General features: G+C 27.9%; 1 protein-coding gene across 4 annotated transcripts in view; it reads right to left on the bottom strand.

Annotated features, from left to right (window-relative positions):
• Positions 1–27660, bottom strand: part of LOC114123560 (polyhomeotic-proximal chromatin protein-like) — a 94643-nt gene that overhangs the window by 38571 nt on the left and 28412 nt on the right. For 3 of the 4 annotated variants that reach the window (XM_050208028.1, XM_050208029.1, XM_050208030.1), the window contains 10 exons: positions 26614–26776; positions 20841–21715; positions 19057–19275; positions 17085–17223; positions 16816–16897; positions 13957–14313; positions 8678–8840; positions 4693–5876; positions 3712–4087; positions 2680–2968 (listed from right to left, as the gene is read on the bottom strand). In XM_050208028.1, the coding sequence (XP_050063985.1) occupies positions 2680–2968; positions 3712–4087; positions 4693–5876; positions 8678–8840; positions 13957–14313; positions 16816–16897; positions 17085–17223; positions 19057–19275; positions 20841–21715; positions 26614–26776 (3847 nt within the window). The remainder of the gene's footprint in view (positions 1–2679; positions 2969–3711; positions 4088–4692; positions 5877–8677; positions 8841–13956; positions 14314–16815; positions 16898–17084; positions 17224–19056; positions 19276–20840; positions 21716–26613; positions 26777–27660) is intronic. The other variant, XM_050208031.1, reaches the window with a different exon arrangement.

Below are 27660 nucleotides of genomic sequence, written 5' to 3'. Positions count from 1 at the left end.
TATAAATGTTTCTTCAAAATAATGTAAAAAATTTAATGATTTCCATTAAAATTTTAATTTCATATGCTTATAAAAAAATAAAAAAATTGACAAATATATCAATGATAATTATTTTTTTATTGCTATAATAATAACTATTATGATAAGCCATGTATAATATTTTTAAGCTCTTTGACCATAAAGTCCATTTAAAATATCAAATGGTTTATAAAATATTGTTTATAAACACAAAAAAAAACTATTAAAATTTAAAAATTTAATTCTTAAACTCTTATTTATGAAAAGAATTTTTTGATTGAAATTTATTGTTCTAGAGTACTCGGAATAACAAGTTATATACTTTTAAATCGGTTCCTTAATTTATTATTACAAATTAATACTCTGAATTTTATTTAGGTTTTATGATGTAAATATATTCAATATAGATATTCCACATACATAGAAACATATAAACTTATTAAAAATATTTTTTGTAATGTTGACTGTTAAGTCACGGATATATTAATTTTCATTTTGTCTTTTCTTTTTATAAAATGTAAGCAATGAGGGGGCTTCAATAAAAATCAAAAGCTGTGCGCTAGTGTCAAATGATGCATATTTTATTAATCATTACTACAGTTTACTTTATTCGGGCAATTAATCATGATACTAATTTTACCAACTTCACTTGAAATTTAAACACAATTAAACGTATATAATACATAAAGTTGCATAGTATAATATAATTAAAAAAAATAATTTGGTTAATATTGATCATAGAGGTGACTAAAAATAGTATATTTTTCCCCTTTAAGAAACATATTATATCAATTAAAAGTGACTACCTTCATATATAAATGCGGTTTTAACTTATAACTTCTGGCATTGATTTTGTTTTACATTTTAGAATAATTAACATTTATTTTCTTTTAATATTTATTAAAATAAGATTATTACTTTTAAATGTAATTATATAAGATGCTTATTATATTAAAAAATGTTATTCCAATTAAAAAACATACTGATTTTATAACTTGATTTTTAAACGACCTATTTTCAATGTTAACTTAACAATAATTAAGTTTAAGACTTAAAATTAATATTTTGAATTTTAACTTAACAAAATTGTATATATAAATATTTAAATATACTTAATATAACTACATATTACAAAAACTAAAAATATATTTTTATATAATGATTATTCCATGGTATGAAATAAGTATAAATCAGAATTAAGAATTAAAATATATAAGTTCGGTTTTATAATTATTATTATTAAACATTATTTAAAATCAGTATACATTCTTCGTACAGTTTTTTTATAAATGTGTGATATGAACATGCAAACTATTGATAAAAGGTTGTGTCCAATGATACGTATACCACTTCAATAGATGAACATGGATGATCTTATAACTTGTTTGTATGTAATAGGAATTTAGTTCTTAGTAGTAATTTATAGCGTAACAAGTTTCTCAGAGTATAGAGACTAAGTTGAATGATTTGAGTTTAATTTTAATGTAGTGTACACAATTGAGTGTTTTATCAAGGTTGATTCCTTAGTATTTAACATATTTGACATTTTCATGTTGAGAAATAACGTTGTTGATACATAGGAGAAGACTGTAAATTGATGGTATGTGAAGGCTATATGTCTAGTTTAGTTTAATTTATTTTTATTCTACAAAGACAAAGCCCGCTTTGGACCTTTACTTATATGATTTATACGTCTTATTACCTACTAGGTAGAAGTCGTTTTATTACTTGCACATTATGGGCTGAGAACCACTAAGTATTTAATGGCGAACTAAATTTGGATCAATATAGGCATTATACGCAATGTGATTTTCTCGGACCTTTTTCGTAAATGTAGTACCTACAATCTTCTTATCTTTAGTCTTCGTGGTAAAAAAAAATACCTATAGTAATCTAATCTTGGTTCAATTACTCACGTTATTCATTGCATGATGGTTTACAAATAATTCACCAAGGATACTCACACCTAATTTTATCTTCAATAATGAATTTATTTAAATTATAATTTCTAATTTATTAAATATACATAAAAACCATATTTTCAAATTCTTGAAATTATCTTGTACTACATAACGAGTATTCTGTGGAGACAAAGTTTTATTTTTTTTTAATAAAACCACTTTATTTATTGAATTTCTAGATATGTAATTCAAAAACAAATGAGTATTTTTGAGTTATTAAAATGTAAAATAGATGTTGGATGTATATCGACAGATTAATATTAATTACTAAATTATTCATACACCAAAGAACTACTACTCAATCGATTTTTAATTTAAATACGTCAACATTTTCAGAAAAATTATCCCTTAAATAATTTAATGTTCGGAAAACAGAGAGATTTGCATTTAAAAAATATAAATTCGTATTCCTACAGAATACTTGCTATGTAATATAATTTATAAATCTCATGAGAGTTTAAAAATAATGCTCTCTATAATTAATAAAATTAAAAATTCCAAATCAGATTTTGAATAACTGCATTATTGAAAAAAAGGGAAATAAGTATGCTTGATGAATTTATCAGTACTATGATTAAGATGAACTATTTTACTATTATCTTATATGATGACCGAAATATAATATATAATTGAAGACGGGGAATATTTAAAGATAATTATCATTCAAGTATTAGCGGCTGCAAAATAACACCTAACTTACTTAAACTTATCCATCATCGCTCGCATCATGCGCTCGCGGCGCTTAATGTTCGCAGCTGCTGGCCATTGTACACCAGCTAACTCTAGTTCAGGTGGTGGTAAATCAGGCAGCCGTCGTCGGCTGTCTCGTCCGTTGCTACCACGTAACGACGACGAACGCATAGAGTCCGGTTCGCTGAGAGTGTCCGACGGCGAAGCAGTCAAATCTCTGAGTCCAAGTCCACTGATCAGCAGGGCACCCCTGGTTAGGCTAGGCGTGCCAACTGGCGTGTTTTGTTGTGGCGGCGTCGCTGCAAAAACACATGCAAAAATTATGTAAATTAATAAAAAAACAAAACATAAGTAATATTATATTCATACTGTTATAAAGTGTTTAAAAGCATTATAAAATATGTATTTGAAATTGATTTGTTGTAACGAATTTCTAAAAAAAATGTAAAATTATGATAATTTATCAACCGATTAAATTAATCATACTATTAAAATATGTTTACTTGTACATAATTAAGTAATTTTATTTTTAAATCTTCATTCCATACATTTTCCTTTTCATGATTTTTCGGTTGGTTTATTATTTACTTTATGTTTTCATTCCATAATTTTCCGGTTGGTTTATTGTTTACTTTATGTTTTTATTATTTTGTGAAACTTTGTCTCTCATCTCATAAATTATAAACGAAGATGTGTCTTATGAACTCACTCTTTCATTAAAGTTTAAGTTAAGTGGATTATAAGTATATATTGTTATAACAAATTTTGTATAAAAAGTTTTTAATGTTTTAAAATAATAGTATTATCATACGCTCTTATATTAAATATACATTATTAGCTGCCGAGTATTATAGTAATTTTTACATTACTGATTGCAATTAACTCGTCATACAAATAAATGTCGACCGTAATTTGGTAATATGTAATAATAATAAATATATTTTGTTATGGTAAAGGGGAGAGAAGAGGTTAAATTAAGATTTTTTAGCGTCATGGTTAATAACTCAAACAATGAAACAACCGGTGTAAAAGGGTAACTTACGGTGCAAAGTCGATGTCTGTGATGAGGTTTGTTGCTGTGTAACTGGCTGGTATTTAATTCCCGACGATCCAGCCAATGCTTTGACACCGGTCTGCTGCTGATCCATTGTAGCTGAAGACGAATTTAGTAGTACCGCTCCTCTGGCCGTATTTGTACCACTGGCTAGCGCTAAAGTACTGTTCGGCTGCTGCTGCTGTTGCTGCTGCTGCTGCTGCTGCTGCTGCTGCTGTTGCTGCTGCTGCTGTAACAGCTGTAGCTGCTGCTGTTGATTTTGTGACTGTTGTTGCTGTTGGGATTGTTGTTGTTGCTGGTAGTTATTACCATTGATATAATGCTGTTGCTGCTGCAATGGAATGTTTGTCGGATTGTCACAACGCTACAACATCACAAATAATAACCGATTGTAATGATCAATATTAGTAAAAATAATGTTTATGTAAACGTGATAACTTAGTTACGTATGCTGTGTAATCTGCTATTTTAATTAAGGCACTAATTAATTATCAATTATAATAATAACTTGTTAACATATTCTAATGATTGTAATGTTAATGTTAAAAATATATTGTTATAGATAAACTATGTGAATAAAATTTACTGAACTTGATAAGATATATATGTTATCTGTCTGACACTAAAACGTTTGAAGAAAAAACATTCCATAATCTATATAATATTATCATAATATTTATTTATTTATAAGGATAATTCGAATAAGACTACAACGAATAAATATCAGTTTATTTCTAAGCCATATTTCAACATTAAATTTAAAAGGTAAATAGTTTTATACATAGTATTATTTATAATCGAATTTTTTAAGCCCAATACTAGAATATACATTTTTTCCTTATAAAAACATGATGAATGTAAAAAAGGGTCTGTGATGCTATCATAAGACCCTAATCGACAATTACAAATTAACAATTATTGCAGCTGACTAAATTCACTCACACGTATACATTGGGTATAGCTACTTACTTGGCCCTGTTGCTGCTGCAATGGTCTAAACGCAGCGGAATTAAGTTCTGCCGACGTCGCATCATATTTTATACCACCCGAACTATTCGGTACTCCACCGAGTGTCAAAACAGATGGATTCTGTACAGAGTTGTTTTCTACTCTTTGTTGTTGTTGATCGATGACGTATTGGCGTGTCTTATCATCGACAGTCGTCGACAACTGTTGTTGATCTTGATTTGGAAACCTTTGATATTGCTGTAGCTGATTCGGCTGGTATTGCTGATTTTGTTGCTGTTGATACTGATTTTGCGATAACTGTGTCTGATTATAAGGCTGCTGTTGGTGTGTCTGTGGCTGTTGTTGCAGTTGATTGTACGACAGTTGTTGCTGTTGCTGCTGTTGATTCTGTTGTTGCTGTTGCTGTTGCTGCTGCTGCTGCTGCTGCTGCTGCTGATGCTGTTGCTGATATGTGCCGTATTCCGGTTGATAAGGCTGATATAAGGCTTCTTGTTGTTGTTGATATGTCTGTTGTTGGCAGTTAAACAAAGCGCCGCTGCCGTCGTCTCCTCGTTTATTTAAAAACAATTGTTGTTGGAGCGCGGCTGCGTTTCCAGTGACACTAGACGGCGACGAATAATTCGTTTCGGACTGCAAACTATTGGCAGTGGCTATGCCGGTGGCCGAGTATTGTTGCTGTCGCAATTGGGAAGCAGGGGCGACGGTTTGTTGCTGCTGTTGAGCTTGTCTATTGTTGACTCCTCCAACGCCACCGCTTCCGTACAACATACCGTTATTAGCCGGCCCGTAAGCGTTGTTGGCGACAGTTTGCTGCTGCAGTTGAGCGATGGCTGTATCGTTAAACTTCTGTTGCTGTACCGGTTGTTGCTGCTGAAGAGGTGGCGACGTACCGGTACAATACAACTGGTACTGTTGGTCGCGTAAGTTTTGACTGATGATCGATTGGGTTCGTCGCAATTGAGTCGTCGTACCAGAAGGTGTCGAATACCCGTGCTGTTGATACTGGTTTTGCTGCTGTTGTTGCTGCTGCTGCTGATGTTGCTGTGGTGTCTGTTGTTGATACTGTTGTTTTTGGGCGTTTTCACCTAACAGTGAATCGTATTTGTTGTTGTTTTCACCAAATTTTTCACTACCATTAAATAACTGAGTCGTCGTCGTTGTTGGTCCACTACCGTTCATGTTGGCTATAACAAAAATAATATAATTTAGTATAAAATAAAATATACGAACTCTGAGTATTTGTGATTATTTAGTTGAAGTTAAAAATCAAAGATACATGTAACCGTGCCGTCGCGCGTCGTACGCTATTACCCAACTTTTATCTGGCAACGAATGGACAAAAAATACTGCACTTTATTGGTATATCGTATATCTCGATTTTAGTGTATAGTTCATGGGCAAATAGGCATCGGTACACCTCCCTCAGCATCGATTCTACCCAGATGGGAGGTCCGCCAAACGCTGATATGACTCATGATATATATATTTTCTAACGAGGTTCAAACTAATCTTTAAACTATATGTACTGATACCTCTAAAAACAATCCCTAAAACTTTCGTAAATCAGGGTTGAGTAATTTTTGAGTCTTTATGCTTAGAGCATAAATACTTGCCTTTTATTGTACATTTTAATAACAAACAATAAATTAAATATTATTTTAAAATAAATTGTATAGTAACACGTGGTGATTCAGTTGATCTATATTAATTTTAAATTCTGAGTGTAGCAATGAATGTATTGATATTGTAATGATCTGTGTTTTTTATTTTTATTATTTTTTTTTTTTTTTTTTGATTGTGAAAATACCTTTTCTGGTAGAAAAAAATATTTCTCTGATCATCAACTTTGATGAGTATATATCTAGATTCTATTTGGTACTTTTAGATGATCAAAATTGATAATCCTAAATGCTTTTTAAAATATTCGGAAAAAAATAAAACGAACATTCATTTAAGTTTTAATATTACAATTAAAATAATTATTAGTAACCTTGGTTAGGTCAAACAATTTTTTTTTTTTGAAATCCTGACACTAACCATCTCGCACATAATAATTATAATACATAATATATATATTTTTTTTAATTCAAGAAATAATAATAATATTAAAATATGAGATCAGTTTATCACTGGTTTTTTATATTAGTACGTGGTAATTTTCAATAAATATTAAATATTTTCATTTTATATGGACAATTTAATCATAACAATTCGGATTTACAATAGTTTAATACTTCTCAAATTTGACCTGCACTGAGGACAACCACATAAACATTTAAGTTAGCATTAATTTTTAAATATTTAGTGCGGCGCAATGTATATGCAATATAGGTACATTTATGTGTCGAAGAGAAAATATGTTTTAATCTATATTACATTTGTATTACTCTTCGTTTATATATTTTTTTAAATATAATATTGTGCATATATAATGCAATAGTTAATAGTTAAAAGTTAAAACTACTGATTTGACAAGAAAGTAAAGTGACGTTAAATCTGAGGCTGATAGACCATTCAATGGTCGTGTCATGCCCAATCCACTTGATTGAATATTCATGAGTTTGTTATCTAAAAGTATCTGACCTATATAAAGTTCTTTATTATACGGTAGCACCATTTGATTGGAATAAATATAATATTCAATGATATATGGTTTTTTAATATATCAATATTATAATAATATCATTTCTTTGCTAAATTATTTACCATAAAAATACCTAAATTACTTTTTACTTCATAGGTAGCAATTTAAAATTAAAAAATTACCAAATTATATCTAAAACATTAACCAGCATTTATCCTGCTTATTAAAATACTTAATATGTATTAAATATTAGGTAAAAAAGTTACTTGAAATAATTGCTCGATATTAAATTATATTTTATCAGATTATTTTAATAAAAACCATCAATTATAAATGAATTGACACAAGTAAGTTTTAATGGCCTAAAATTTAAGTATCACTCAAAAAGTAAAGTATTCAGTAAGCTAACTCAATCTAAATCAATTTTTAATAATAATTGAATTCATAGAAATTCACATTTTTGATTTTATGATAATAGAAAATATTTAAAATTATATTAGATCAACTTTATACTAATAAATAAATATCTTATCTATAAATACATATACATATACACCAGGGTTTGAAATTGGTATAAGAGATTGATAAAAATTGTTAAATACTTTTAAAAAAAATTAAAGTAACATTAAAATAGACAACGTTTTTTAATGATATTCAAAATATAAAAATAATATTAGTTATAAAACAATAAAATAAAAATAATAATAGTTTCATAATATTATACATAAACCGATTTTAAATTTAAAACAAAATAAATAAACAGTCTATCACTAGATGGTTAATTTTTTTCGAAATATAAAATTGTTTTACATCAAATATAGGTAATTAAAATTGGTAAATAGTATAACAATTTTATGAAATTGTAATAATTTTTAAGTGGTATTTATTATTAATACTGAATTTTTTTTTTAAAAAAAAAAAAAAAAGGATAAGTAGAAGACAATTAAATCGATTATGCAATAATATAAAAATCATAAAATTATAATATGTAGGTATTAAAGGTATTAACTTATTATTTTTAAATTAAAATTAGAAAAAACTTATATTTATAAGTAAATTGAAAATTTTTATTTGGGTTTAATATCCAACACACAAAATATAATTCAATCAATTTTTAAACTTTGTTATGGAACCATGATCGTGCAACAGTAATATTAAACTTTTACCTAACAGCTGAATAATCAAAATGCAAGAATATTTTTGTAAACAAAAACGTTGCCTAATCTATTCTAAAGTGTTAAAACTAAAATTGATAGTTATTTAATAAAACGTAAAATCAACGCGAAATGGCGTGTTTCAATTCATCACGAGTTCTACCATAATCGACGGACGTCCTCGTTAATCGCTCATATTATTTTTATTTGAAAATTTCAGTAATAAATATTAAACGTTCGCTTTTACCAATTGATCGGCTAAAATCGGCCAACATTCCGCTAATTGTACCGCTGCTATCGTTATCAGACGCCACTACCGACGTCGTCGCAGCTGGTTGCATTGCATAATTGTGTCGCTGTGTCTGTTGCTGCTGTTCCAATAACTCGTCCTCATCGTCCTCATCATCGTACTGTCGAAAATAGATGTGCGTGAAAACAAAATATAAAACAGCGTCTGGTCGGGACAAACGTATAAAATATGTCAATAACACCTACGAATCGTTTAAATACCACGCATGAAAAAATATCTACTTAACATCTACTAACTTTGGTTTTCCACCGTCTAAATAGCATTAACATTAAATACCATATCTTACTACGGCGCATAATTATATTATGTATGATATTGTCCATGACTGCAAGCAGACTAGTCAACGGTAATAACAATACAATATATCATAATTATATTATATTATATAGTTAACGAAATCTGTTTCGTTGAAATTCCTAATCGTGATTAATCACATCTATACTGTATCATAATCTGCATTAAAAGCGTCCGTCATATTATATAATATAAAACATCATCATACGAGCGCACGCGTGCCCTTGACGTTGATTGTAATTATTAATAATTACATACATCAAAATGAAATAAAATACCTACCTAGGTATATTATGGAGATTATAAAACATTAATAAACAATATAATATGTTAAAATAATTAATAATTATATACTGGTTAAGCGAGAGACCAAGAACAGGGTTCAATGTATACTGTACAGGTATATACGTTCGCCGCTACTATATTCGTTTCTAAACACGCTTTACACTCTATATAGAAAGACAATAATAATATAAATTACAATATATAAAAATAAAAGTAGATAATATTACCAAATCGGTTATAACAATAATAACATTTATAATACCACTGCTAAGTTCTAGTCTTTACTAATATATAGAGATAGGATGCTGATGACTTTTAAATTTTTTTCCTTTAATAGTATAAAAACTTGTTTTAAATACTTCATGATCAGAATATATCTATTCTATTTAATACTTTTATCCTTAAATGCGTTATTTTTTTTTATGTTTATTCAATCGTATCATAAAAATCCTTTAAGACATTTTTTATTTAAATGATAAATACATTTTTAATAAATTTGAAAAAAAATTAGGTGATCATCAATACCATATATCTACTAATATATTTTATAAATTATGTATACACGCATACCGCTACATCTCGTACAAAGTCTACGTCTGTGTACAGCAATGGCGCAACTATATAATATGAGGACGAGGGTAGTATAAATAGCTTTAACGACCACGAACCCGAAATATTTTTTAGAAAAAGTTGAAATACCGCATGCGTACACACGTTGATGATGATGATGATTGATCGGTTTTTTTTTTTAAATTCTAACCCTCAACGTCCAATCCTCTATATAGTTACGCCCGTGATGAACAGTTACACTATATTATGTCTACGTATATTACATCGAATCAACAGAATATTATATACCTACTTAATATCTATGTATAACGTTATATAAGACTTTCTAAATCGATCGCCTAATCTATTTATACACATACATCTACACGTTATCGGCGAGTCACAATGATTACAACATATTAGTATATTAAATTTTATACTGTGTAAACAATATAATATGCCAAGTGATCGACATACTACCTACTTATTATATATATGCGTATATACGGCATACTAATATATGAGCACTATTATACGCCATAATATAACATCATAATATAATATCGTTATAATAATATCATGTAAATAATACCATATCACTTTGTCGTGGCATACTTCTCAAATAAGTAATACATTATATATAATAATAATAATAATATTGCAGTGTAAACACTATCCTTCCACACACGATGTAATATACATTATACAGCTACCTACTACATATTTGCGGAGACTGTATAAATAATAATAAATAGGAATAGTATATAATAGAGAGCCTAGATAATATATATATATATAGGCTCTCTAGTATAATATAATATCTAGTCAGTATCTACGGTTTATAGGACACAAGTCCTGTATGATCTATTAGCTATTTTCTATATGGTAATGTACCAAAACGCGTTCTCACACAGAGTGGAGACTCAAAATATCAAGAGGCTTATGGAGAAATTATCAAATTTTACTCATATACTTTTAACTAATTGGTGACTGTTGCTTGCAAGAGTTAAAACGAAAAATCAAATCTCCGTTTGTTTTATTTACTAATTGTATCAAATAAGAATATATTAAATTTTTTATTAATTTAGCAATATTTAATATTTATCTATATTAATAATTAAATTAAATGGATGTTTAATTAACTTTACTCCATATACAGGAAAAGGAGGTAGCATTCTCACGTGTCCGTGTAACATAGATTATTTACACTTAATGTGGTACCCGTATTATGCAAAGGATACGCCTCGACCATGAAATAACCACCACTAATGTGCGAACTCGTTTTCAGGTACATAATAATAATAATAATGTTATTAGATACATTATGCACATTATTATATTACAGTAATAATAGTCTTACGTTCAAGCAATACTATAGTATAATAAATACCTATCATAGGTGCAAATAGGGAATTAATTCAACAAGAGTTTGAGTGCTATATGTTTTAAATTTAAAACTGACGTGGGAAGCTTTGTCTCTACTCGAAAATTAATCTAGAATACCAAAAATATTTTAAAAATGTTTTTCAATGAGTTATAAAATTATTTGATACCTATATATAGATTTATTTATTTTTTAGATATTTATTTATTTTTTTTTTTTTTATAATACCACATTTTGCTCATTTTGTTTTTTTTTCTAGAATCGTTTTCGTAAGCCACAATGTATTTTTTTTAATTGATTTAATTTAATATTGTTGCCGTGTTAGAAAAAAATCGATTACTTTTTGTTTAAAGATATTTTACTACACACTTGGTAATTATTAATTAGTAAAGACTGATCAATCACAGGCGAAAAATGATAATAACAATATGAAAATAATAAATACAACAAAAATACAATTCAGTTATATCTTTTTTACCCTACCCACCGAAAAATGTACTACCCTATTTGCACCTGTACTACATATTATTTAGGATCATTCACATTTGTACGGCGCTATATTATAGAATAATTTGTGCACCGGTAACAATATTCAACTATACATAATATTTATAAAAACTATTTAAGTACAGTCCAATAGTATCCATCATCATCCCCGTTAACGTTATGAGTATAATATCGTGACTGCATCTGATACAAAAATCCATCCAGAGTATTTATGAAGGGGGAAGGGTATAGGGAGCAATTTCCACGTATAGTAAAATACTATCTTAGGGGCGAACATTTTTTGAAGGCAAAAATGTTATAGTTAGATATTTTAGACTAATTACTGATAAATATGCATAATTAAATAATACATAATAAATACACACTTTCGGCGATTGAAAATACAGTGTATATTTTTTCTATTTTAATCAAATAAGAACGATCATTATAAGACGTTACCACTATCAAAAAAACGTAGAGCGCTCATACGAAAACAACTTGCTAAGAATTATTGCATCGTCTCAAATATAAACAAATATCGAAAAATTAGATAAAGAAAAATAGTATCAAGTATCCCACTAAAATAAATGAACAATTCGTAATTTAAAATTCAACAACATAAAATAATTATGTAATGATAGTAAAAAATGAATTTTTGTAAAAAATATATAATATTATGATCATATTATTAATGCGAGTTCGCTGCTTAAAAAAAATTAAAAAAGACACCTGACCTAGATTATTACTGTAGTCTATAGAATAATATTATTAATGAGGAAATGCAAGAGTATAGAATAGCCCAATTGACTGAAATCAAACACAATAATTTCGTTAGATGCCCTAATAGGTTTATTTTAAAATGAATGGAAAGCGAGTAAAATCAAATGAAAGATACTACTTTAATACTACTTTAAACGATAAGAAATATTTATTTTTATTTTCGAGAAAGATAGATAGTATATAATATCTATCTTTTATATTATGAAAAGGTAGCTTTTTAAGATCTGCACCAAGTGATATTATATTATTACACGACACGGCGGACTTCACTACTCGGTGGTGGTATGGACCACTATATAATATACAATATACATATTATACTACTTCAGGTTTTATTGTAAGGTTAAATATGTCATTAATATGTGGTAAGATATATAAATGTACAGTTAACTTAACGAATATATTTACACTTGAGAATTATATAAAATAAAATAAGAAGTCACTTTGCCATTCAAGCAATATATTATAATGCATAAACAATCTATTTAAATAATTAATTTCTATAAATCATAAATAAAAGTCAAATCTTAATTATGTTTCCAACTACTAAAATTACTTGAACATTTCTAAAGTTAATAACTATACTCAAAGTTTTCTGAATGTTGCACTATGTTCAATATATTTTCTTCAAATATAAAACTTGAGTTATGAAAATAAAATTTAAATTTAATTAAAACAAATGTCATTTAAATATGAAAATGTTTGATTGTATTAAGAATTTAAATTAAAATAGCTATATATTTGTTCCACTCAAAATCAAAATCGGACAACTTTAGTTTTACCAATAATTCAGTAAAAAATAATCTAGGATGTCTGTTTTTTGCATGAAAAAATTGATTTTGCCATAAAAGTGGAGTTTTTGGTTGAAATAGACCCTTCATTTATGGTAAGTATAAACAAATATATCAAATATACAATATATAACTCACTATCTAGAAAATAAATATCTATTCTTCTCCTACCGCCATGTGCCACTTTAGTAAGCCGAATCCAAGTTAAAATAACGAACGATAAATTATCACATTGACATCATGTATCTGTAAGGTTATTTAATCGGTGGGATAACCCAGATATTTTATTTAAAACCTATGCTCATAACTAGGAAATGAAAAAAGGGGAATATATAATTTACAATACTGCGTAGATACTTTATACAATTTCACAAAGTGTATTTTTGTAATTTTTTTTTTTAGTTTAAAATAGAGTATACATTTTTGAGTGTATGGAATTATTTACGGGAGTCGTATTGCAAGCACTCTCAAGTCACTATAACGTATATTCTATCTGTACTGTTGGAAAAAAAAACCCTTACAATAAAGCCCGACACTACTTAAAATGTACTTTCATCGGCGCCACTACCACCACCATCGTCATCTACTCCACTAACACACTAATAATAATAGCGACGATGACGACGATCGTTTTGAAAAACCCTTACGCGAAAGTTCGTCCGACTACGGTTAGCGGTTTGAACGTTTCCGTATGTATTATTGCTACCGTTCACCGCCGCCTGCCGATTTTGCTGAGAAGACGACAGCGCGCGGCCCAACATGTTGTTGTACTGTTGTTGTTGTTGCTGTTGGTTTTGGTGCTGCTGGTTTTTGTGTTGCAGTTGCTTAAGTTGCCGCTGCAGGTGCTGCTGTTGCTGCTGGTGTTGTTGCCGGTTGGTCTGATGCTGCAGCCGTTGCTGCTCAATTTTGACTGTCTTCGAATCGCGATGTCCGCCTGCCACGACCGCACGAATCGGCTGATTCAACAATTTGCATATTCGATCGTATTCGGGCGTTTTTTCCAACTATATTCAAGAGCGAAATCGTCGTAGATACAATAACAACAAAATATATGAATACACGGTCACTGCACAGCTGATGATATTGTATGAGTAGTTAGATATATTATCAATAATATTTTGCCATAAAAAAAAAATTGAGTCTACTACCCTTTTTTTACAATATTGTAATACAGCAAAACCATTATGATAAAGTTGAAAACATATTTCTCGCTTCAGCCGAAATTATTATACTTATTATTTTCTATTTCTCTTCAAACAGTTTAAGATATAATATTACTCGAATAAGATGCAAGTGGTTTGTACGAACGTACAACATTACACGCGACTTTTACAATACAAAATTGAATTATCTGATAATAAAAACCGTATATTAATATTTTTACATTGTTTTATTTTACGATAGGATAAGCGTTATATTGTAATATATACCAAATACTAACACACATACATATAGTATAATACTTATTACTTACACACTTTAAATATTACAAGAATAACAATAATTGAAAATAATATACTTGTCAAAATATATAGAATATTTTTATTGGTGGTTTGGTTTTTAATTTTTAAAATATTTTTCAATAATCACCAAGTATTTATAATATTAAGTACTATCTGAAAATATTGAAAATTGCAAATCATTATAGAATATTATTTTGTATACGCTATTGAAAATGCAATTGTGTATTATTTATTATATAGATAAATATGATATTTGTCTATTTTGTTTGTGTAGTACCTAAAAATTGTATTATTATAATAAGGTGGTTGATATGGTATAAGTCACGTATGATTTTATTTGTTTTTGTAACCTTTCTATGAAATAAATTTAAAACAAAATTTAATAGAAAACCTACGCACTACCGCTACGAATTATTTTAAGGACTTTCTTCCTATAGATATGGAATATAATTTTGACAACCCCATGAAATAATCTTTTAAAACAAACTTAGAACCCTTCCGAGTTTTGTTATTCCATCTTAGTGTTTGCTTGGTAAATATAAAAACTAGATAGGTACATGTAATATAGCTTATGAATATTTAAAATTTATTTAATCTAAACATACAACAATGAACTTAATATTCAAACCAAACTAAAACTGGGATTTTTTTTTCAAAGTACTCCAATTACTTGCCTAATATTTTTTAAATTTTAATTAAACCCCTAAATTTTAATGATAAAAACTAATTGGATTTTTCCTATTTTTTAGAACAATTTTATTAACGATAAACTCATTTGATTATAACCAACATTTTCTCCGATTATTGGCTAAAGTAAATAATATGCTTATTTATGACCAAGAATACTGGTAAGTATATAATATATTTTATTATGTAAATGAGCTTATATAAATACTAAAATATTAATAACTGTCGGTAACTTTCCGAACGGAAATTAATCTATTTTAAATTCTAAATGTATCCCATTGTTTCTATATTACATAGTCAATAAGAAATAATACAAAGTATTAATAGTAGCACGAATTTTAAAATAATTAATAAGTTCGACGTTATTGTTAACCTGGTCTATTTGGTTATTACAGTATTCTTATTAACGTGAGTAATAATCCACTAAACTGTTTGCAGTATTACGTACTATAAATAGATATAATTTACAATATGATTTATATTATTATTATACAAAAAAAAATGTTTATTTTTTATTATTATAACATTGATCAGTGATCAACAATAATTATTTCATAAAAAAATGTATTTGATTTGATTTCTATTAAAACTAGATAAGTTCAATTTTTCTTTATTTGTTTTTTTAGATATTTTGTATTAAAACATTGAATTTAATGAGATGGTTTTTAATATTAATGTAAGAAACAAATAAATACGAGCTTGCAAATTCAACGTTGGTGTTAATATTTTGTTTAAAATTGTATGTCATCAATATTGAATATTAACGAGATACCTAAAAGGTTATTGACGCTATTGTCAAGTTAAGAGGATAATTTTATTTTAAATTTTTAACTTAGCTAGTTATTCTTGGATTTCGAATAATGTAATTATAAACATAATTATTTTTAACTTAAGTGAATTCCCTGAATCAAATTTTAATTTTAAGAAGTTTTTTTAATTTATTTTGCTTTCATTTTTGTTTTATCTAATTACATTTCGATTTCGTTTCCCTGTCAAAAAATATTTTAGTACCTAAGTAATGTTTGAAGTGAATAATATTTTTTCTTTTTTGTAATGAAAAACTTCAATAAAATACTAAACAAAAATATTGAATAAGTACTATATACTTTCAAGTTGGTAAAAAATATAAGTATCATAAACAAAATAAATATTGTTTACTTATTACTTTTTACCTTACCTACTTATAAGACGTATTAAATTAATAAATAAGTAAAAACTTATTATATTGTTTTAAATTCGAACCCAAAATTCATTATTGCTTTTATAATAATAATAATAAATATATTAATTAAGATTAATATGAATGTAAATTCTTGGAAATTGTATCATAATATTATTTGGGCAATATGTACTCACATCATCCTGGAACACGCAATTTTCCGCTGTAGTTTCATACGTGGACGATATATTATTGTGTTCACCATCAGCTGACGCAAATCTAAAATTCAAACAACATTTAAATAAATGCAATAACTATAAGAATGTTTTCGTTCATGTCGTTGTAACATTTCCAACAACCTCATCATTATCAGTGTCTGATTGTGTACATTATAGAAACTCTAAGACGTTAATAATTAGCTTCATAATATTGTCAGTATTTGTCACATGCATACACTATATTATACCTGCTACTATTACTGCTGCTGCTGCTACTGCTAGTACTGCCATTATAGTACGGCGGAGTGTTTTGAGCATAAGCCGCAACTACTGGTTGGACGGCAGTTTCCCCAACGCCAGTCCGGAATTTGCTATTTTGTAAGACACCTAAAATATAATAGCAAAGTAAAGTACACACATAAACTCTGCGTGCACTCGATGAAATGTAATTTATAATTGTATATAATATATTAGCATATGTCAGGAATTTATAGGTAATTGTACAAACAATTAATGATAAACAAATTCCCTAGAACAAGTGACGGATTCCTATAAATCATATGAAGATTGTTGGAATGAATTATATAGTTTACGGCTTTACGCTTCATATCGATTTAGATAAGTGTATTATGTACAAATACTGATGGAATAGATAGAAACAACTGCTAAATGACTTTAATGATAACGAATAATTCGATAATTATATTTTTATATATAAATATATAGAGGTATTTTAGGATATGTTACGTTATTAATACCTAACTGTGATATAGAATTCATTTTCAAAAGCTGTCTACATTGAAAATGATAAAATCGATGATGTTTTTACTGATTAAAAAAAAAAATAACATTAAATACTGTAATTATAGATAATAGATACATCACGTAACATATTATTAGTCAAATATTAAGTTTTAGCTATTAAATTACTATACTCTTAATTAAATTGGTTCTTATGTTTTCTATCTAATATACAGCAGATACTAAACATTTATTTATTTATTATAAAATGTAATCAATGATACTTCCAGAGTACATCAAAAAGTTAATTTATGTGTGCTGTTATTTTCACTATTTGAATTAAGAATTTAGCTTTTAGATCAAATATTTGTGGACGCAAAATGTTTAATGAATAATCTTTACTGACAACTTAAAGTTATATAACCGAATTTGTAATCAGGTATAGATTATGCTAAATCACAAAGTGACTTAAATCATGTGACGGGGTTTGACGTGAACAGTTTATGTACAAACACAATTAAATGTCTACAAAATATATCTCTCTCACGTCAAAGAGGAAACTACACGATTAGTAAAGCATTATTAGTCAAAGTTTCCTCCGTACATTACATTACATATAGACAATTATTTATAAAATGTTATACAATTTTAAGAATTTATTATACACTTAAATTACTACCAAAAAAAATATAAACTTTTTATGATTCTATATAATTGTTTGATTATCATAATTTATTATCTTAAATTAAATTATAAGTAGGTACTTACGTTTAACATTATTATTGAATATAGATTATTACAGCCAGAATTAAAGTAAAGCAAAATTTTGTTTTTTGTTTGTTATTTCATAAAATTCATAAAAACAAAGCTGACATCGAGAATTGAAAAAATAAAAAAGATACAATGTATCTTTACCAATATGTATATAACCAACTATATTGAAGATAGATTTTAAACTATATCAATAAGTATTAGTAAACATACAAATAGATACTCAAACGTCTCAAACACAAATTTTTTGATATGATGGACCATATACCTTCGTATAACTACACTATCATAAATAAATTAAACCAAATCACCATTTAATAAAATAACCTAAAAGTGATTTTATCCTAACCAATAAATAAAATGATTGACATCATGCTAAGATTAATTTTTGTACTTATTGATGTTTCTAGAATGAGGTTTCGAAATATTCCGTTCACACATAAAAATCAAATTGTAACACTAAATAAATCAAACAAAATAAAAATAAAACTAAATATTTATTTCCAACAAGTATTTCAAAATCAGTGATGGTACACTTTATCATAGTGCATTGACTTTTTACTGTACTAATTATTTATAACTATCGATCATAGGTAGACTAATTTAATATTTATTTATATATTTTCATTAATATTGTTAAATTGCTATAAAATAATTATATTTATATATTATAAATATACGCAATATTTTTTACTATAATAGCCATACCAGATTGTATTGTAGATGACTGATTGAGTTTTTTCGATCGGGTTTGTTCAGAAAAAACGGACGTTGCCGAAGATTCATCATTTGACAACTTCGATCTTTGATGCGAGTCCGAGCTACTCGGATTCGCCGCAGCGTATTTCATCATAAACCGCTCATTGTCGACAATCTGATGATGCAAGTTAATTGCCGCTGAACTACTGCTGTTTAATCCAGAGATAGCTAAAAAGGATTAAAATTTTTATCACAATTGGATTAAAAAATAAATTATTTTAACATTTCTAATCATTAAAAGGTTTCATACTTTTACATCTAATGTTATTTATAATTTAAATTTAGTTTACCTAAATTTTGGGTTAAACATTATCAAAGTTTTTAACAATACATTAATTTTGCATTAAATTTTATAGATTTAATACCTTAATCATGACATAGTTCCAAACTTTCTATTTAATTAAGCTTAAAGCATCAATACTTTGTTTTCAAAATTACAACATCATAGTTATAACTTTTCTTTTTTTATTTTACACAATCAAAAATCAAGCTATTTATAATTTCAGCACCAGTAACGTAGTTGCGTCAATTATTAAATTATATAGTAGTTTATGTAGTTGATAAAACAAAAACTTTAATTCAATTTAAAGAACTTTAAATACCAGACATTAATAATATATCCATTATTTTAGTACATCAAATATCTTGCCATTGTTGTATTGATGCTACCTAAATAAAGGTAGTACTCAAATATATTCTCAAACAATAATTTTAAAAAATATCAATGAATAAATAATAATATGAATATTAATAAAACTATTAAATATCAAGCAATATTTATTTATTTGAAATTTAATCATATGAAACAAATTTATTTTTCATTGTATAAACATATATTATATAAAGTGTGCTCTAGATTATCCATGGAATAAGATGGCAGGGCATTCACGGATAAAAGAATTCCGAGGATAATCCGTGAATAATGATTTTTTTTTCATTAAATATATCAACAATTACCATAAAGTATTAATATTAAACAAGCGTATTGTATTTTACATCGTTATCGGGTAATCAGTTATCACAACCCAAGTATAATATAAAGATATACATTTTTTTTTTGTATACATAAATGTATTTTTTTCTGTATTTAGATGGTTCCGCGGAAGGCAACGGATAATCCGCTTGCGGATAATCGAGAGTACACTGTATATAAATTAATTTTATTTCGTATTTGTAGAGTATAACTAATAGATATAACTAGTTAATAAAGTAAATAACTCTTTGTTCTTACATAGCTTTACTTATATAATGTACCTAGATAAATCATTTTTTTATTATTTTGCATGTATTTTAATTTCCTATACTCGTATTATGTATTAGTATGATGTCCTTTTAAAACAAATACATAATAATATATAAAATATATTTAATAATAAGCAAAAAAGGGTTTTTGCTATTTCGTTCCTCTCTTAAAAAAGATTTTTGGACAACCCTGATGTAAATGGTGGAAGAGAGTATTCTTTTTTCACTATAATCGAGAGATAAAGGTTTTAGAATTAGTTTAAAAGTTATACTACTCCAGACTACCATTATGTTCGAACATTTTAAATATAATATTTTGATAAGTGAGTCACTATACAGAGTCTTCCAAATTTAGTGTGACAAAAATGGTGTGGATTATTATATTCTTACGTGGTCGTCACAATTGTTATTGCACGAAATATAGAAGACCCTATATAACGACGTATATTTATATAGATACAATATCAATCAATCAAATATAATAAACTGACCAGTCAACGTATTAGCCATCTGCCGCTTTCGAAGACTCGTCACACCGTCAGCACCCGTCGGACTGCTCAGCTCGTCGTCGTCTTCGGGTATAGTATACACATCCGAAGCGTTGGCAGTCGTCGAATTACCCGCATAGTATACTTGTTGCTCGCTGCAATATTGCTCTTCGCGTCGTTGCTGCTGCTGCTGCTGTTGCTGCTGCTGTTGTTGCATCCTGGTGGTATCAACATCGTCCAATAACACTTGACCGTTCTCGTCCAACATGGGCATCGGGCGCAAGTTCATCAACTCGACGCCTCCACCAGCCAGACACTCGGCCAAGCTTACATCGTCACTGGAATCCGACCCTGAGCGCTCTCCTGGCTGTTGCTGTTGCTGCTGCTGCTGTAATAACTGTTGCTGTTGCTGCAACAACTGTTGCTGATGGTGATATTGCTGTGAGTTTCCACCAGTGCCGGCTCCATACGGCATGGACACCTCGTTTTCTGGCGATACAGGCGACAGCTGTTCCTCGGGCGACAACTGTTGCTGATGGTAGTCATCGTAACTACGTTGCTGGATATGCCGTCTAGCTGCAGCCGCCGCTGCCGAATTGTAACCACTGTGCTGCTGATACGAGCCACTGGCGGGTTGCTGGTACGACGAAGTGGTAGCATGTTGTTGTTGTTGTAAGTACGATGACCCACTACTCACATCTCTGTGCTGTTGCTGATAGACGTTACGATCTTGGTACGACGTATTCTGTTGCTGTTGCACGCCACTTTTTCCGTCGGTAGAGTTATAATACTTGGCCCCTGAGTCTTGACTTCCAGATGACGCATAACTTCCGTTACTGGCGATTTCGCTGCGAGACGACGAAGTTATCGATGTCGTTCTATACAACACACGATAATAATAGTTAAGACTCAAATGGAAAATAATTTCTGCTAACCATCAATAATCTGTACTTAAATCAAGAAGTTAAGAAGATGAGCTCAATCAAACGGTTTAAAAATGCGTTTATAATTCAAAATTATTTAACTCAGATCCATGGAGAGTTAACACTCTTCTCGGGTATAACACATTTCCTTTTTTTTAATCACTATATTTCTACTGCATATGTATATAATTTAAAAATTTAATCCTGCTTGTTAGTGAATGTGGATTTAATTTATCCTAAATTCAACGACTGCATTTCATGAAATTAGCTTGAAAATCAAAACTTTAAATGTAAAATATCCATTAATGATGATAAAAACTATTAACATGAAAAATATAAAATAAATAATAAAATTATTAATGTGTTCGGTGGGAGTTAAAGGTCGTATAATGAAGAAGTCTATTACAACTGACATGATGTAGTATATAGTAATGGTATAGAATTCATACATGAATATTACCAAATCAACAAATTATTTTAAACTAAAATTAAAAATACTACAAATTATTACATTTATTAAATTTTTTCAACTAATATATTTATAGTAACAATGTAGATACTATTAGCAAAAATTTAAATAAACATTTGATGAAAAATTAATTCAAAGGTTAGCTTATACTACCTATCATTTATCACAAAAAAAAAAAGGAAGGAAATTAAGTAACCGCTACAGCAGGCATGTCAAATATGCGGCCCGCGGGCCGCATACGGTCCTAATCTCATTTTTTTGCGGCCCACGACTATCAATTTTAATTGGTTAAAAAAATAAAATTAAAATAATAAAATATCGAGATTTAAAATGATTTAAATTTAAAAAACAAATTTAATGAGGGGGTGTACCTGATTTTTACAAATTTGTGTCAGTACGATATGTAGAAACTTTTAAATTCGCAAGTAAGATTATTTCTATTTTTAGTAGTACTTATCAATGTGTAATTGTGAGCGACTATTTTCATTAATGATCAGTAATTAATAAACCGTTAGATCCAGATTAACTGGCACACATCTAAATTCAGTATTTAAAGTGACTCTGTCTAATAATATTTCTCTTGAAATTGAAAAGTTGGTGGGAGAAAAGAGATGTCAAATATAGTCACATTACTCTTAATTAAATAAAATGGTTTTTTTTAACGTTAGTGTAAATTTTTTTCGTATTTTTTGTTTTCTTTTTGTACCTCCTATTTTTGTAAACTTAAAGAATAAAATAGAAAAATGTTGTATAAAATATTTTTTTTTCGTTAATTTTATGTGCGGCCCTCGTAGTAAACTATCCAATATATTTGGCTCACTTGGTACTTTGAGTTTGACATGCCTACACTACAGCATATCACTTATGTCCTATACAAAAGGTGTTGAGTATACCTTGTCAATAAATAAGTCATTGTAATGAATTTGGTAAGTTTCAATTCAATAATAAATCAAAACAGTTCTGGACAAAAACAGTTTGTCAGCCTACATTTCTATGTATGTTTTATAACTATTAGCTGTGGAAATCCAAATTCACCTTGGAAAAATTAAAAAAATTTTAATATGGTGGTATTTTTCTGTAGTTTAGTTTTAGTGTAATACAGTTCACACGTAAATTCATATCGTTGTAGGTACTTTGCTTTGTGAACTAATTGGACCGAGATGGATACTCCTGGATAATCCATTAATGGCAGATCTAGCCCTAGGTATATTTTTAACATTATTCAAACAACAATCTAAACTTTTCTAAAGAACAATCTCCGAAACTTTCGTCAAAATCGGTTGAGTAGTTTTTGATCCTTTATTCTATAAATATAAAGATATTATTTTTTGTTTTTCATTCTTAAAACAAATAATAAATTAAATAATATTTTATTTTATTTCAAAAAAAATCCATAGAACTGCAATTCAGTTTGAGTAGTCTATACAAATTGTATATTCTGAGCGTGACGATGAATGTATTGATTTTACAATGAAGTATGTCTTTATTTTTATTTATTTATTTTGGTGTTTATAACCGTTGTCGTTAGTGTTATTTTTTCATCGTATACAACAATAATATATCATTGAATTTAAATTCAACACATCCATTACAGTGCTTACAAGATTATGACGTTCACTCAACTCCTACTGTATTTAAAAGGATTAAACATGCAGAAAAAACACATACGTAATTGTCAAATTTATAAATTCGTCACTCCGCTCAAAATCCAAGATAGTTATGCAAATAAAAATTTAAAAAGATGGTCAAATGAGTAATGAGTATCACACTTTACAGTATGTGTCAAATTGGTCACTGTGATAGATGTATTAATTTGAATTCAATAATATATCATTGTACACGAAAAATGATTCTGAGCTGAAACGGTTTATCAACCTATACCACTAAATGTAATTCATGTTATATGTTTTGATAATGCAAATTATTTAAAATAATTTTATTTATGAATGTAATTACTAATTTTATTCTAAAGTACAAACTAGATCCAATCATCTATTAAAAACCTCCATAAATGTAACACACATTTATAAACACACACACACACACACACACACACCACACACACACAATCTATACATTTTATATATGGATTACTTATTATTATTATAATTGACTGGAACTGGAATAAATCATACTCGTTAACCCAAAATCGGAGTATTTTGATTTACAAATAACGTGTGATAATATACAATCATATAATTTTATACCTAGGTACATAGATTACAAATTAGGATCTCAAACTATACTTAATCAATATTAACTCGAATGAGTATAAAATTATAATATAGTTATAAATAGCCAAACATATTTTTTTTATTTTTTATTCAGTTTTTTTAACAACTTAATAAATCCAAAGCCCAGAGTAAAATACGATTCCGCGGTGCAAAACTAATTTTGCATCTGCACGCGCTTGACGATGGTAAAATAAATACCACTTGTATGTATGCAAGCAGACCCATTAAAAGGTAATGTGTAGGTAATCGAATAAAACGTGTCAAATATATAGTTTTGTGTGCTTTTTTTTAGTATTGTTTATTGGTGCTGTATTACTTAAAGTGCTACTTATTATTGATTAAACCGTCAGCGGGCGATCTTATTGTTGCGCTTAATTTCGTTTTCTACGAAACGCTTAAATAAACAAACGCGTGAACAAATATTACTACCTATATTCACTGAAAAATTAGCAGCCACTCGAAGCTACCGTAAAACAACAATTATAGGTGTTTTAGTTTGTTTTAAAAACGTGGAGATTGTGACAATACAGTTAGTTTTGTCACGCAATCGACACTGCCCGGGAGAAAAATACTACATCTTTTTTGTGCATAACTACAGTGGACTCGATCGTAAACTAAAATATATATTATTATAGTATACGTACAACATTTCAACAATCTGCAAGTATATACCATGGTATTAGCAGTTAAAAACATACGACTTAAGTACGAAAATATGTACGTCGAGGAAATAAGAAACTATTTTATGATAATAATGGTATTATAAAGGTAACTGATTGTTTTCTAAAAACAATAAAACCTAAAATAAACCTAGGTAACAAAGATGACCTATTATTATGTATGTTTTTGTGTATATATTATTAATATTATTATAACAAACTTAAATTTAAGCAATTAATAAAAACCAAATGCAAACAATCTCGAACATAGTTGGTGTTATTCCGGTAAATTATTTAAGATTTTGATAGATGTTAACGTACATTTCTCCAGCTCCACCCATTTTAAATTTCATCAAGGTTAACTTTATCTAATCGCCTTATTTGCACACACGTATAATTGACACGCTATACCGACTCAAGTATAAGAAATTGTTTGTGTATAATTCTTCCTTTTAATTAAAAATATAAATAACAGTACTTAATAATCATTATTAGTAATTAATATAAAATAAACATCTTAATATCTTATATTTCTTGTGAAATGATGGAAAAAACATAGTGTTCCAGCACTTTATACTATACAATATAAAGTATAAACTCAAATTTAGTTCATACCTTACGAGCCATATACAAATGAAACACTAAACGATTTGTGTACAAGTATTTAATTAAATTAAATAATAATAGATATTTTAATAAATAATTAATTAATTAATTTTATTAATTACCTACATAATATAATTAATAATCTATTTATTAAAATGAAATATAAATAAAATTAACCTACGTATTTATAAGAACAACTGCATAATATAGTGCCTACTATAATAATTGGATTTGATCCCTGTTCGCTCTGTTATACTTCTATAAATTTCAACCTTCTTCGATTTTCAATCGAAAGTGGCTATTATGGTTCAATACTCATTACTTTTCTTTTTTTGGTTACCATAAAAATAATTAAATACGACAAGGAAACAAAGAAATGCAAAATATAATGTATATTATGTATATTTTATACATATTTAACTAAAATATGAGTTTATATTAAATTTCCTAAATCAATAAATTTAATGTTTTACAAAACAAAATAATACCAATCTACACGATATTTAATTCAGAAGTATTTTATATTTAATATATTTTAATAGACGTTTTGGAGTAATTAATTGCTGAAGTTTAAATCAATTCTATAATTCTATAGTAAAGTGTTATTTATTATAAGGAAAACCTAACCTACATCATATATAAAAACAAATTCGCGATTTGCTTGAATAGTATTTCTAATAACTTATTACAATATATATCTAACAATTACAATAAGAATAGTGGCACCCAAATAATAAGAATCAAGATTTGAGTCAATATTTTTGCAAAAACTGTAGTATAGGTTAGTCCATTAGACTTATATATTATCTGACCATAACTCGCCATTTTACAAAAAAAAAAAAAAAAATTTACACGCCCAAAGTACCAGTAAATAGTTTTTATTACCTGGTCATCGGCAAATGTGACGGCGCCACCGGTGTAGGTTCAGTAGCGTCCATGTTCTTCGCCTTAGCCATGACGTTCTGGATCAGTGCACGCTCTTCAGCACTCAAGTGACTCAAATCTAGGCTTAACGGGTCTGGATCGACAGTTGCAGATTCCAATAGATCTATAAAACACGTATAATAATTAATAAATATCATTGTGATTAAACGACACGATAATAACAATGAAAATATGGAAGTAAGTAACTAGATAATGATTATTAGTGACAATCGTGTAAAAAGATACTTTTCATTCATTTGTATTTAAAGACAAATACAAATACTTCAACTCGAAAAAATGTTTAAAGAGTATACTTAAAATACTTGTGACAATATGTTAAATACTTGTTGACAATAGTACAAAGAACAAATATAAAATATACTTTGTAAGTATTTATAGTAATACAAATACTTTTCAAATATACTTTTTCCATTTTATTATCAATACCAATTATTTTTTGTTTGATGTTTCAACTTAAATCTGACTCGTTAAAAATATACTAAAACTATAATATAACTTCTGCTGTAGAATACTATATGCATGTAGATGCTTAAGTTAAAGATGTTATTATTATATTTTTTTTTATCGATATTTCAAAAAAATATATATATTTAGAAAAATCGAAAATGTTAGTTGTTAATAAATAGCCCAAAAAAAAAGCCAGAATATTTTGGAAATTTAACCGTTTATGGATAACGCTAATATAAATATTTGGTAAATATTTCAAGTATTTACACTTTACAGTGATTAGTTTTTGAGTTACAATATAATATAAAATATAAATTTTGTTAAAAACTGGTTTTGAGTAAAAATTCAGATTTTTCGTCATATTTTTGTTGTTTTCCCCGATTTTTTTGAAAACCACTTATGTTTTAGCCTCTATAATGCACGAAGAATATTCAATTTGCCACCGAAAACCACCGCTGAAGTTTTAAAATTTAAGCATTATTTGATAATTTATAGTGTACACAAACCCAAAAAAACACATCATTATAGAATCAATATATT

Source organism: Aphis gossypii, chromosome X, assembly GCF_020184175.1.
Source record: "Aphis gossypii isolate Hap1 chromosome X, ASM2018417v2, whole genome shotgun sequence".
In the NCBI taxonomy this organism is placed as follows: domain Eukaryota; kingdom Metazoa; phylum Arthropoda; class Insecta; order Hemiptera; family Aphididae; genus Aphis; species Aphis gossypii.
This window is presented reverse-complemented; position numbering and strand designations above follow the sequence as displayed.